Source organism: Nansenia antarctica (genome assembly GCF_963989245.1).
Source record: "Nansenia antarctica genome assembly, chromosome: 1".
Lineage (NCBI taxonomy): Eukaryota > Metazoa > Chordata > Actinopteri > Argentiniformes > Microstomatidae > Nansenia > Nansenia antarctica.
Window position 1 is genome coordinate 67,680,552 of NC_137674.1, and position 15,475 is coordinate 67,696,026.

Here is a 15,475-nt window from a genome sequence, read left to right on the forward strand (position 1 = left end):
CTACACCTTCTGCACAGGTGGCGGCGGAGCCCTCCGGCCGGCCTTCATGCGGCTGCGCGCGTACACCCGCAGGAACAGCGCCAGGAAGACCACCGCCATGCCGAAGCCCCCCACCAGGGTGACCGTGTGTCCATACAGGAAGCAAGACAGCAGGATGGCGATGGCCTGCCGCAGAGTCATGATGATGGTGAAGGCGGCCGCCCCGAACTGGGCGATGGTGTAGAAGATGAAGAGCTGGCCGCACGCCGAGCACACGGACAGCAGCACGGCGTGGAAGGCGAACTCGGAGTGGCGCGTCATGAACGCCACCGAGTCGAAGAAGGCGCCCTGCTCCAGCAGGGACCCCACGGTGAACAGGCAGGAGAACAGGTTCACCCCGAACATCATCTGCACCGAGGACATCTTGTGCTTGAACAGGTTGTCCTGCCAGTTGGAGGTGAAGCTGTCGAACACAATGTAGCCGGCCAGGATGACCACGCCGCTGAAGGTGGTGACCGTGGACGGCTGCTTGCTGGCCGTGCTGGAGAGGAGGAACATGCTGACGCCCACGGAGATGAGCACGGCCGTGAGGTACTCCCAGTACTCGTAGCTCTTGTGTGAGACGATCTTCCCCATGAGCATGACGGGGATGACCTTGGAGGCCTTGGCCAGGACCTGCGTGGAGTTATAGGAAAAACATTCGACAGGATTACTATGTGACTACCGCCAGGTGAAAAGAAACAATAGAACATGTACTTCTTAACTGCAGGGAAATATGTGTCAGAAAGACAGGCAGTGATGGAGGGACTGACAAGATCGGGACTGACAGGAGATGGTTTGGAGGGCGTACTGGAGTGTGGTGGAGGTGGACAGGGCAGAAAGTGTCTGGTCAGCTTTCTCAAGAGAACTGAGCTGAAAATGAGACTTTGACCAGAGAACTGGGCCAGGGTTTCCGTTAACCGGTAATTACCGGTCTTTGTCCGATAAAATCTGTTGAAGTCCGACATATTTAAACCTCTTCGGTCATATTGTCCGGTGAAAATAACCGCTAAACCCAGTAGCCCATTCGGCGGTAACCCGCCCCATCTGGCAACCCTGTCTCTCAACGGCGCGAGTAGTTTAGTCAGTTACCGTAATTTAGTTTGATCTAGTCTAAATAAAACCACTGCAGTGACCGGAGTCAAGGTTACTGTTCTGCGTGTTTTGGATGTGCTAGAGCACAGTGAATGACCACCGAGGGCCGTGAGATGCGGCTAGTAAAGGACGCTAGCGGCCATCTCAACCCCGTTCATTGATTGAGCCTGCCGTGCCCGTTCCAGCCCTGAGTCGGGAGAAGTACTACGGGAGTAGTGCGCTACTATCGACAACCTGGGCTACTGGTACCATTAATTAGGATTGATTAGATTAGGTTGACAATACCACACTACATTTGAGTTTAGGGATATCAATGTTATATATTTGTGTATGTTTTATCTTTATGTATTAAATGTTATAATTGTTCCACATTTGAGACCTGTCTTCCCCCCACTCAGTTATTCAGTCGGTGTCCATCATTTTAGTTCAATTTAGTCTATCTATAGTGTTAGAGTTTAATTTGTGCCACTAAGGTGAAATAGTCCACGGGTGTGTATCCCCCCGATACATCCTCCTCATTCTCATACTCCCGAGTCCGAGTAAGTATGATTTGACAGGCAGATAGACTTAATGCCTTCCCAATCAGCGAGACGTGGTTATAGAAATTACGTTGTTTTATTGATAAAAAGGATAAAACTGGAAAGAGAATATAAAAAACGTACATTACTGTCGTGAAACTATTTAACACACTTCAGTTAACGTAATGTGGAGTCCATTCATTGATCGATCGATGCAGTCCGTTCAAATGAAAAAGTTCAAATCAAAAGCTAAACTAGGCATACTTAAAATTACCAACTACATACTCAAATCCCATTAATGCAATTGAAATAAACATCTTAAAGTAGCCTACAGTCGTAATTCAAAGTAGCAAAGGTGACTAGGCTGCCCAGTGTGGCGCGCGTGCAGCCCTGGACATATTATGCCATAGTAGCGCATGCGAATCATGAAAGCTTATATTATTATATAGTTCGCGATCTAATCGTATCGGATGAGAAATAGACATTAAACGGCATATATAGGCTACACAACAGCTAATCACCGCGACAAACAGCTATATTATATTTGAATATGATGACCGGAATATCTCACATATGTCCGGTAAATTGAAATCTACCGGACACGTTGACCGGCACAACATTTTTCTAACGGAAACCCTGAACTGGGCTGATAGGGAGACTTTGACCAGAGAACTGGGCTGATAGGGAGACTTTGACCAGAGAACTGGGCTGATAGGGAGACTTTGACCAGAGAACTGGGCTGATAGGGAGACTTTGACCAGAGAAATGGGCTGATAGGGAGACTTTGACGAGATGGACAATGTCGAAATTGGAAGAAGTAGAAGAAGTAGAAGAAGAAGAAGAAGTAGAAGAAGAAGAAGAAGGAGTACCTGCGTGGGGAAGCTGATGTACTTGAGGGCTTCGTACTGGCACCAGCTGCTGAGAATGTTGGACAGCGAGGCGAAGGAGTACTTGTACATGGGAGCGCCGTGCCGAGGCTGCTTGAAGATGAGGCACCACAGCCCAGACACGGTGAGTGCCAGGATGCGGTTCATGAAGACCAGGAACTGGGAGTCCTTGAACTTCTCGCCCTCGTTGTCGGGAGAGACGGCCCCGTACGAGCGTGTCATCACCCTCTCCTGGAGAACTCCCCACGTCAGGTAGGACGCCTGGAGATGAAAGAAAATAGGATCAAACGGATTAAACGTTGATAAAACATTTAACGGATGACTGTGAACGGACGAAAAAGTTCACAGCGCTGCTGTAAGATTAAAAGCTAAAGGATCTGACCTGGAGTCCTACAGCACAGAAGACTAACTTGAAGGCTTGTCTGATCGACGAGGAGGAGTCGATCTCGTTTCGGGGAGCTGTGGAGACGTCATCCAGCAGACCCGTCTTCGATTCGCTCCCGAACACACACGCCTTGATGACAGGGAAGCAGAGGCCTCGGCCTGAGAGGGAGAGAAACACCGTTTAGGAAGAGTAAAGCCCAATTTATACTTCAAATGTACGCGCGGCTACGCCGTAGCCTACGCAAGGGTTCTCCCAATTTAGAGTTCTGCGTTGGTCGGTCTGCGTCGCCCTGCAATTACACCGTCACATCGCTAGTTGGCAGTGTGTTTTCTATGCCCCTGAATCACGTCGGCTGGGGCACAGGGTGACCATACGCGCAGATAGGAGTGCTCCGGTGTCCTGCTTTGGTAGTCTAATGGAAGTATATTACATAATAACAACTGCTCGGATAGGATTGTGGGTTATTTTGGTTTAAAAAGTGCCATAGCTGTAAATAAAACATGGAAATAGGTCAAAATGCGCGTCTATCATGCACACATCAGCCTAACTTAGATAGATAACTTTACATTAAATATGTCTATCATCATCCGCTGTCAAACGCCACAGGCAATAATTTATTTCTAAATAAACAGGATTGTACATCTCGTAAATGTGAATCGCGCTCGTTATGGGAAGGCTGTGCTTGACGCTTCCATGGGGCGCTCCTTTGGAACGGTGTACTCATAGCGGAATAATAGCGCTTTTTTTAATTTTATGCTTGTTGTAAAGAAAATGTCTATAATGCATTGAAATGACATTAAACTAAGATAATAAGATGGTTATCATAATTTTTCAAATCTTTGTTAATAAATAATTACAGAAAAAGTAAATGACATTTCTGTCATGGCTTCCGCATTTAGGCCTACGAGAGTCGGAATCATGTCGGAATCATGTGCTCACCAAGCGGACCAATCACAGTTCTTAATCTTGTGTGTGCCGCGTAGTTACATTTTTTGGAGAGGTGCGCGACAAGCTACGGCGTAGGCTACGGCGTAGATTTTAAGCAGAAGTATAAATTGGGCTTAACATAGGAGAGGAAACAGATATAATTATAATAATAATAATAATAATAAATAATAATAATAACTTTTATTTGTATAGCACTTTTCCTGCAAACATTGCAGCTCAAAGTGCTTTAATCATTAGATAATCATAATTTAATCATTTAGTCATTGAAAGTCAATATTAAAAAGATGGGTTTTTAGTCTTGACTTGAAAATATTTGCTGAGGTTGCATCCCTAATGTAAACTGGGGGAGACCTGGAGCTGGAACTTTTGGAACTTTTTACTTATTGAGCCTGCACTGTTTTATGTATTTTATTGAATGTTTTCTGTTTTGAATGTTTTCTGCCCTAACTGAGCTGTTTGACAACAAAATTTCCCCATTGGGGACAATAAAGGTTTTCAATCAATTCCACAATCTGTGAGCATAAAATGAGAATGCAGCCTCACCCAATCACACTGGTGGTTATTCAAAGCTTCCAGAATTCGTGTGAAGTTAAAGAAATAGTGGAAGGGAAGGGAGGAAAAACACAGATAACAGTCATCATTCATACGGACCTGTCTCTAGGTAGTTGGTCCTCTTGAAGTAGCCAATGAGAAGGTAGCCGGGGATGATGATGGTGGAATAGCCCATCACGTTGAGGAAGAAGCGGAACAGCCAGACATCGTGCCAGACCTGCCCCACCGAGGCCTCTTCATCTGCTGCCAACGCTGACGGGAGGAGTATCAGCACCAGCCCAGGCCAAACCCTGCGTCACACACAGACAGATAGAGATAGATAGATAGATAGATAGATAGATAGATAGATAGATAGATAGATAGATAGATAGATAGATAGATAGATAGATAGATAGATAGATAGATAGATAACCCTGCCTGCATGTTGTTGCCTCTTATTTCAAGCCATAGGGTTTGTTGTGTTCTTTGTATTGGGGTTTATTTGGGAATTATGGGTTTCATTTAGGATTAAGTTGTTGTAGGTAGAATAGTTTAGTTTAGATTAGTTAATATCACAGGGCTGTGAGTAATTTTGTTTCCTCCTTTGACTTAGGTTTATAGCATTCCTTTTGTTTACTTAATAGCTTAGCTTAATAGCCTCATTGAATACTACTTAGTTGTCTTAGTCTCTTTTTTTCACCGCCCTGTGTTTGTTTAGGTTAGGATTATGTTAGGCTGGACTGTATTATGGGTATGTGTATTTTGTAGTGGTCCACTAGTGTTTGTGTAAATAAAGAACCTTATGTATTGGTACCCAGCAATTGTCCTCTCTGAAGTGGCATTCTTACGTTCATGGCTTTGTGGCAGCACATTGTTTGTGACGTTGAGACGTCTTAGGCCTTCAGTCGTAACAGATAGATAGATAGATAGATAGATAGATAGATAGATAGATGTCACACAGATAGAACAAGAGGCCTGTTGCTAAACCATCAGAGCCAAAAGCAGTAGAGACAGGTAACTATCCTACTATAATAATTTCCTTATTTTTGTATACTTCTTTTTTTAGAATTACATTCACTCATGAGATTTCAAGACACACTTTGAAACCAGAATCGCTTCGCCTTCTCAAGGCGCCTCAGGTATTCAACGTTACAGAGAGAGACACACTGTGGCCTTCAAAGCAGAGTAAAAGACGTGTAGATTAACCTGGAGCCCGTGAGTGTAAGCATCTCTCCACACAAAAGCCTCCTATTAGTTTCAAGTTTATTGTTACATCCCATTATACACGTTTAAGAGAGTAAAAATTATTCGGCTTCTTCAATACCTCGACATTGCGTATTAATATGACACAAGCAGGTTTGACTTCTCATGTTCACCGTCCCTGTTCAGCGATAGTGGTATCCTTCTCCACACACACACACCACCACCCCCCATATCTGGAACAATGAGCACTGATCCAAACCCATCAGCTCCTCCATAACCCATCTGGGATGAAACCTAATCTAGTCTGTGTGATAGGTGTATTCCTGTATCACATTCACTGGGAGAGCCTCCTCCCCAGAGGCCTGCCTGCCTGGCTAGCTCACACAGAGGCTCTTTGTGTGGGCCTCTACCCCCGCCTCTACCCCCGCCTCTACCCCCCCAGCCTCTACCCAGCCAGTCAGCCAGCCCACAGCAGCAGAAGCAGGGGCAACAACCTGGTCTTTGAACAAACAGCTCATTACATGAAGGAATGCACTACTCTGCACTGCACAGGGGACGGACGGAACCAGCCACAGACTCTCACTCACCAGGGGCTGAGACACTTAGGGCCATTCACACTTTGCGCTGAGCCCAGGAGGACTATGACTTCTATTACTTAGCCCCAACATTTTTCACATTTTCACTTTCTAAAGTGGGGCCAGGTCTGTGGAAGTCTGGGTTAATGAACCATACTAGGCTAAGAAACTGCAGTGCGAAAAGCCCTAATAATTCTGATTTACATGAGGAGAATAAAACTCGTCTGGATTTCATCCTACCTATTACAAGCTTAATCTGTGGATTTAACACAATCAACATAATAATTTTGGCGTCATTTGGTGAAATGCTCCAGAATGACAGCACCATGGTTGACATCCAGCCATCTCCATAACTTAAAATATTGCAATACCTGTAGTAATTGTATCTTACTGTCAATTAAAGTAAACATTACAAAATTACAAATAAATAACATGTGCAGCAGCAAGCCAACCAAGTCTCAGTCAGATGATCATTAGGAAATACAGTTTATTATTATTATTAATTATATTATTATTATTATTATTATTAAGGTTCGTTTTCTCCCTGGACAACAACATACAATCAATCAAACAAACAAACATGCGGCACTTTTGATCTGTAGCCCACAAACCATCTTCTACATTTCAAGGAAGTTTGTTATTGACTATCCAACATGCATTGTAACATGAACAAAAATACCATTAAAATATTGCACCCGTCCCTTTGCACACTGGCATCCACAAGCAGCTCTCTGACAACCATCCCATCATATCCAGGTGGTTGTGTGTAAATAACATGTGAGTTTACGTTTGGGGCTAAAGTAGAAATTCCAAAGGAATTATGACATTTGTCTGCAACAAAAAACAACCAGTATGTTCCTTCCTACCTCCATGAATAAGATGAAGGCATTTTCCCCACCAACTCTCCTCCTGGCCGACGCCTGGCGATCAAACACGGCTGTGATGAAGCATGCAGCGACACGAGGCTCCACTAATGAGACGAGTACAAGTACAAATGTTTAAATATCTTTCTTTCGAGATGCCAGTTTATTTCTCTGAGCCACAACTTATCAATCGCCTATGTGTTCACTTTCAGGATGAGTCCCTCCCTCCTCTTCAGTGGGAAAAGGGAAGCCGAAGTTACAGTCTCCTCTCCCCACACTGCCACCTGCAGGGCTGGAAGAATAAACACTCAACCCATTATCATTGACCGTCCCCATGTGATAATATGTCAGATATGTATTATGTCACAGTTCCCAGTAGTGTCACATTTGTAACATCAGATTTGGCAAAAAAAAGAAGATGTGTTACATTGGTGTGTTACCAAAAACAAGACATGTTCCCAGTGTCAGGCACCAAGATAGGCTTCTTTCTTCCTGTGTCCTATTAGATATCTCAGAAAATGATTGTATCTAGTTATGTAATGCATATGCTACAGTGTATAGTCAACACAGTACACAGCACAACAGGTTCTGATGAAAAAGGAGGATGGGCTAATATCGCTAAAGGAAGTGCTATAATATAGCTGAGGACAGTTCTTGTCCTTTTACAGCTCTTTGACATTTAGAGAACTTGTTTTTATATCCAAACCACAACCCCAGCATAGAGGAAGTGCCACTTAACCATTACCCACATGTCACACATACTCTCAGAATTGGGTGGCATTTCTGATATGGCTTCTTCTATCACAGTGTTCTTATCACAGGAGCAGCCTGGTTAGAAACAAAGGAATGTGTTTTAGGCTGTACACTCCATAGGGAACCCAACAGTAATTTAATAATACTGTCCAGGTTGGAGTACACAAATGTTTGATGGTTTAATAGCTCCTGCAATCTGGCTGATTCTATCACTCCCAGAACAGTGGATATGTAAGGAAAAACAAAGTTACTGTAGCCTTGTTTATCTTGCGTACCTGCTTATACTTGCATGGATTTTGTCTACTAGTAGGGCAAATTGCTCATGAATGAAAACTAGAGGGAAGTAACCCTGTGTAAAACATTCCTCATGAGGAAAGAAATGAATACCTACACTTATTGAAAGGCCTCTTTATTCTCAAGCCAGTCTTGCCTTGGGCCTGTGCCTGAATATTCATTATGTGAGGACTAGAGTACAGAGAGCAGGCACGTGATCCGGCTGAGTGGAATTTCCAAACTCATTATACTAAGGGGGTTATCAGGAAGAAGCAAGCAACAGGAAAACAAAATATATTTTTTTGCCAAAGCTGCTTGACAGGAAACTGTGAAACAGATTTGTGTTCATCAAATAGACTTTTGTCTCATTGTTCATCAGTCACAAAAGATTTACAAAAACAAATAGTTAATTTTACTTTGTGTGCTGACTCACCATTTGCCAGTTTGCCCCCCCCCTTTCAACTCAGATTAATGATTGTAGATGTTTCATCTCCCACTACAACTAAACACTTAAGAAGTCCCTCACAATGTATTCAGTTTTTTCAGAATGAATAACGAAGAAAATACAAAGAGCAATACTAATTTAAATCCTTTTATTAGAAAATAAAGGAGAAAGGCCATTTTGATTCAGTACACCAAGGATAATAGCTGATTTACAAGAGAGGGAGGTGAGCGAAAGATAGATTGAAGATGAAGATATTACAATTATTCAGGCTCCAACAACATACAGACACTGGCAGGGCAATGCAACTAATAGCATAAACCGTAAACTGAAATATACAACATCATTTATTAAGTAACCTACTTTATGGACTAAAATGTAAGGCAATACAACATTTCCTTAAGTTATGGTGGTAGATTACATTGCCTGTCGACCCATCCTGAATTTTTGGTGGATTGTGACTGTCACATTTGAGGGACGTCATACAACAATACATTAATCAGTGATTGGGTTGTCCTAAACCAATCAGAGGATCAAAGCCTTGGACATCATCCAAAATGTTGGTTATTGGTGAGACCAACCCAGCTGTTTCTGAAGTGGTGCTGATTGTCCAAAGCAGAGATGTGATTGGCAGGGACCAAAGCAGAGATGTGATTGGCAGAGACCAAAACAGAGAGGCTGATTGGCAGAGACCAAAGCAGAGATGCTGATTGACAGAGACCAAACCAGAGATGCTGATTGGACCAAAGCAGAGATGCTGATTGGCAGATGGGAACAAAGCAAATCCAGACTTGAATCCGCAGAGAATAATGATGGTGGGCAGAGTTTATTCAATGATGGGGTCGACTCGCCAGGCAATACATTAAGAACTTCTCGCCATGAAAACAGATATACAGTGACTAACTCCTGGTCTGGAACCACTGGAAAGGTCACTTACATCTCATGTAACTCATTTTCACCATTTGCATGAAAAAACAGCACTTGGTGTGTTGAAGCTGAAAATTCAAACACTATGTACATTTGATAGAGGTAGACTCCCTGTATATCTAACAGGGAAATTAAAAGCTTTCATTAAATGTTTTACATCCTCAACTCTCAGCCTATTATTTGATAGTAAATTAAACTCCTGGGACGCAGATGTAGAATACAGGAGTTAGTCAGATACATTTTCTTTGTAAAAGAAAACATGCTCCTTAGTATATGTGCGTGATTTTAAGGCCCTTGGCATTTAAAAACAGGTTAAGAATGAATCGAGTATACTATTTTCACCTTTGTACCTCTTCCTTAGCAGGGGATAAGCAATTACTCAACATCGAGTGCACACATTTGCAGATATATAGCAATGATAAATAACCCCCACAACAAAAGTCTAATAGAATGAAAGATGGTAACATTTAGTCAATTTCTTTTCAATTATCTAAATAAAGCTACAGTTTTCTTCAGAGGCTCCAGGTCGTTTCCATGGTCTGATTTCAGTATTAGTATTCAACTGTTCAGTGTGGGAGGGAGTGGTTCTCACTCAGAACTTCATCCCCACCACTGACCTGCCAGATATCTGGATGTCATCAAATGGAAACAGGGCAAGGATCTGAAAGACAAGGATGTAGAAAGTAGTTCTTAGTCAAGACATTTTCTGTCTCTGAACGGAAAACAAACCAGTCTACTGTATGTATGTCTACTGTATGTTGACACATTTTTTAATATATATATATTTTTAACCAAAACATGAGAATATAAGGATAGTTATGTGATATGCATAGTTGGCATGCCAACAGACACACATGAAGACACAGCGGTGGTTTCACAGACAAGGTTTAAACCTAGTCCAGGATTAAAAATCACACACATCTCCATTAAGGATGCTTTTTAGTCTTGGATATAGTCTTAATCTGATTAGTCTTAATCTGCGTCCGTGAAAAAAACAGCCGCCCACCACTGTCTCTTACAACTCACATCATCGTTGCCGTCGGCGAGATCCAGAGCCGTCTCGTCCTCCATGTTCCTCAGCATCCTGTCGGCCCCGGAGCGGCAGAGGCGGTGGGCGATGGTGGCGTCCTGCCGGCCCACGGCCAGGTGCAGGGGCGTGCAGCCATTGAACATGGCTGCGTCCACGTCCGCCCCCTTGTTCAGCAGCAGGTCCACAGAGGGGACGTCGTGAAGCTCTACCGCCAGGTGGAGGGCCGTCTTCCCACTCGTGCCTTCCTGTGGTGGGGGGTAGAGAGAGGAAGGGAGTGAGAGAGGGAGAGGGGAGAGAGAGAGGGAGGGAGAGAGAGAGAGAGAGAGGGGGGGGGGAGAGAGGGAGAGGGAGGGAGGGAGAGAGAGAGAGAGACAGAGAGAGAGAGAGAGAGAGAGAGAGAGAAGAGGGCAAATGAATGCGAGTGGAGACAAAGTCCCCAAATCAACTGGCTAATTCAATAGAAATCTATTAAAAATCAGAACATGAACAAGCGTCAAAATGCTCGATTGCCATAACATGACAAGGGAATTATATTTTCATCGAGTGATTAAAGCACAGATTTAACCCTATTATTAATTATTAATCAAACATACCGCCTGGATTTATTTAGTTTTTATGGCTATATAAGTGTCAGACAATGCCCTAGGAGTCAAGTGCTTTTGCCCTTTTTCGAGAATTGCTTCAGCTTTCAATATATGGCAGTTATTTAACATTACTGTATGATATGAGTCTGTAATACCAGATTAAAACGGTGTGGGGGGGTGGGGGTCGAGTAAGGTCTGTCTTGTCATGTCTGCCATATTGCCTCCCGTATCCACCTGTCTCTGAGTCTGAACCGGTGTTACTGGACCTGGTCATGTTGAGCTGCCAGGCTTAAGAGTCCCTCCAGAAAACCCCCCCACAAAGTCACACACACGCTACCCAGCCTTGCCTCATAATATCCCAAATCTAATTACGTCTCCATGAATCCCTCAGGGACCCCCCCCCAACGCATATCACTATCATCTGCACAGCGGCAGCGCATGTATAGACGTCTGTAGTAAGAGCCGTTTAATGGATCACATGATGCACAATGACGTGATGAATTCTGTTTTAGAGACAGTCGGTCCTCCATTGTGTCGTTTGGTTAACAGTTTATGGCACCACCACATACTAGTTGGATTAAAATAACGTGACGTAGTAAGGTGTTCGATGAGACAGTGTGCTAGGGGAGTGGTTGTAATGGAGAGGGTCATTGTGTGTTTGTGACTAACGTGGATGTGGTGTGTTTAACTCATTTGGATGTGGTGTGTTTAACTAACCTGGATGTGGTGTGTTTAACTTATCTGGATGTGGTGTGTTTAACTAACCTGGCTGTCGTGTGTTTAACTAACCTGGATGTTGTGTGTTTAACTAACCTGGATGTTGTGTGTTTAACTAACCTGGATGTGGTGTGTTTAACTAACCTGGATGTCGAGGTCAGCGTCCTTTTTCATCAGGAGCTTCATAAGGCGGAGCTGTCTGTTCAGAGTCGACAGGTGGAGACAAGTGAGACCTGCAACAGGACAAACCTCCGGTTAAACACCTCACCTTCTGGGATGTGGAAATGTATTTTGACTGGATTTGATACAACAGTACTCAACTACAACAGTACTCAACTACAACATACTCAAATACAACAGTACTCAACTACAACATACTCAAATACAACAATACTTAACTACAACATACTCAACTACAACAGTACTCAACTACAACAGTACTCAAATACAACAGTACTCAACTACAACATACTCAAATACAACAGTACTCAACTACAACATACTCAACTACAACAATACTTAACTACAACATACTCAACTACAACAGTACTTAACTACAACAGTACTTAACTACAACATACTCAACTACAACATACTCAACTACAACATACTCAACTACAACATACTCAACTACAACATACTCAACTACAACAGTACTCAACTACAACATACTCAACTACAACAGTACTCAACTACAACATACTCAACTACAACAGTACTCAACTACAACATACTCAACTACAACATACTCAATTACAACAGTACTCAACTACAACAGTACTCAACTACAACATACTCAACTACAACAGTACTCAACTACAACATACTCAACTACAACATACTCAACTACAACATACTCAACTACAACAGTACTCAACTACAACATACTTAACTACAACATACTCAACTACAACATACTCAACTACAACATACTCAACTACAACATACTCAACTACAACATACTCAACTACAACAGTACTCAACTACAACATACTCAACTACAACATACTTAACTACAACATACTCAACTACAACATACTCAACTACAACATACTCAACTACAACATACTCAACTACAACATACTCAACTACAACATACTCAACTACAACATACTCAACTACAACATACTCAACTACAACATACTCAACTACAACATACTCAACTACAACATACTCAACTACAACATACTCAACTACAACATACTCAACTACAACAGTACTCAACTACAACATACTTAACTACAACATACTCAACTACAACAGTACTCAACTACAACATACTCAACTACAACATACTCAACTACAACAGTACTTAACTACAACATACTCAACTACAACAGTACTCAACTACAACAGTACTTAACTACAACAGTACTCAACTACAACATACTTAACTACAACATACTTAACTACAACAGTACTTAACTACAACAGTACTTAACTACAACAGTACTTAACTACAACAGTACTTAACTACAACAGTACTCAACTACAACATACTCAACTACAACATACTCAACTACAACATACTCAACTACAACATACTCAACTACAACATACTCAACTACAACAATACTCAACTACAACATACTTAACTACAACAGTACTCAACTACAACATACTCAACTACAACAGTACTCAACTACAACATACTCAACTACAACATACTCAACTACAACATACTCAACTACAACATACTCAACTACAACAGTACTCAACTACAACATACTCAACTACAACAGTACTCAACTACAACATACTTAACTACAACATACTTAACTACAACAGTACTCAACTACAACAGTACTCAACTACAACAGTACTTAACTACAACAGTACTTAACTACAACAGTACTTAACTACAACATACTTAACTACAACATACTTAACTACAACATACTCAACTACAACATACTCAACTACAACAGTACTCAACTACAACAGTACTTAACTACAACAGTACTCAACTACAACATACTTAACTACAACATACTTAACTACAACAGTACTTAACTACAACAGTACTTAACTACAACAGTACTTAACTACAACAGTACTCAACTACAACATACTCAACTACAACAGTACTCAACTACAACATACTTAACTACAACATACTTAACTACAACATACTCAACTACAACATACTCAACTACAACATACTCAACTACAACAGTACTTAACTACAACATACTCAACTACAACATACTCAACTACAACAGTACTCAACTACAACATACTCAACTACAACAGTACTCAACTACAACATACTCAACTACAACATACTCAACTACAACAATACTCAACTACAACATACTTAACTACAACAGTACTCAACTACAACATACTCAACTACAACAGTACTCAACTACAACATACTTAACTACAACATACTTAACTACAACAGTACTCAACTACAACATACTCAACTACAACAGTACTCAACTACAACATACTCAACTACAACATACTCAACTACAACAGTACTCAACTACAACATACTTAACTACAACAGTACTCAACTACAACAGTACTTAACTACAACAGTACTTAACTACAACAGTACTTAACTACAACAGTACTTAACTACAACATACTCAACTACAACATACTTAACTACAACAGTACTTAACTACAACAGTACTCAACTACAACAGTACTTAACTACAACAGTACTTAACTACAACATACTCAACTACAACATACTTAACTACAACATACTTAACTACAACAGTACTTAACTACAACAGTACTCAACTACAACAGTACTTAACTACAACATACTCAACTACAACATACTTAACTACAACATACTCAACTACAACATACTCAACTACAACATACTCAACTACAACATACTCAACTACAACAGTACTTAACTACAACATACTCAACTACAACATACTTAACTACAACATACTTAACTACAACATACTCAACTACAACATACTTAACTACAACATACTCAACTACAACATACTCAACTACAACATACTCAACTACAACATACTTAACTACAACATACTTAACTACAACATACTCAACTACAACATACTTAACTACAACATACTTAACTACAACAGTACTTAACTACAACATACTTAACTACAACAGTACTCAACTACAACAGTACTCAACTACAACAGTACTCAACTACAACAGTACTCAACTACAACAGTACTCAACTACAACATACTCAACTACAACATACTCAACTACAACATACTCAACTACAACATACTCAACTACAACAGTACTTAACTACAACAGTACTCAACTACAACATACTCAACTACAACATACTTAACTACAACATACTTAACTACAACAGTACTTAACTACAACATACTTAACTACAACAGTACTCAACTACAACATACTCAACTACAACATACTCAACTACAACATACTCAACTACAACAGTACTCAACTACAACATACTCAACTACAACATACTCAACTACAACATACTCAACTACAACATACTCAACTACAACAGTACTTAACTACAACAGTACTCAACTACAACAGTACTCAACTACAACAGTACTCAACTACAACAGTACTCAACTACAACATACTTAACTACAACATACTCAACTACAACATACTCAACTACAACATACTCAACTACAACATACTCAACTACAACATACTCAACTACAACAGTACTCAACTACAACAGTACTCAACTACAACAGTACTCAACTACAACATACTTAACTA

At 41.2% G+C, this 15,475-nt stretch overlaps 2 protein-coding genes across 2 annotated transcripts in view; both read right to left on the bottom strand.

The window, feature by feature from the left end:
* slc35b2 (solute carrier family 35 member B2) lies at positions 1–7,225 on the bottom strand (the record flags this gene model as incomplete). Its single annotated transcript, XM_080536713.1, has 5 exons — positions 7,027–7,225; positions 4,503–4,693; positions 2,901–3,061; positions 2,501–2,779; positions 1–654 (listed from the first exon to the last, which is right to left on the bottom strand). Exons 1-5 carry the CDS (start codon positions 7,047–7,049, stop codon positions 1–3), a joined length of 1,308 nt encoding a protein of 435 aa, XP_080392839.1. The 5' UTR covers positions 7,050–7,225.
* A 2,785-nt stretch (positions 7,226–10,010) lies between these two features.
* Positions 10,011–15,475, bottom strand: part of nfkbie (nuclear factor of kappa light polypeptide gene enhancer in B-cells inhibitor, epsilon) — a gene marked incomplete at both ends in the record, with an annotated part of 11,076 nt that continues 5,611 nt past the window's right edge. Inside the window, 3 exons of the mRNA XM_080543831.1 lie at positions 10,011–10,079; positions 10,445–10,693; positions 11,894–11,982. Of these exons, the coding sequence (XP_080399957.1) occupies positions 10,011–10,079; positions 10,445–10,693; positions 11,894–11,982 (407 nt within the window). The remainder of the gene's footprint in view (positions 10,080–10,444; positions 10,694–11,893; positions 11,983–15,475) is intronic.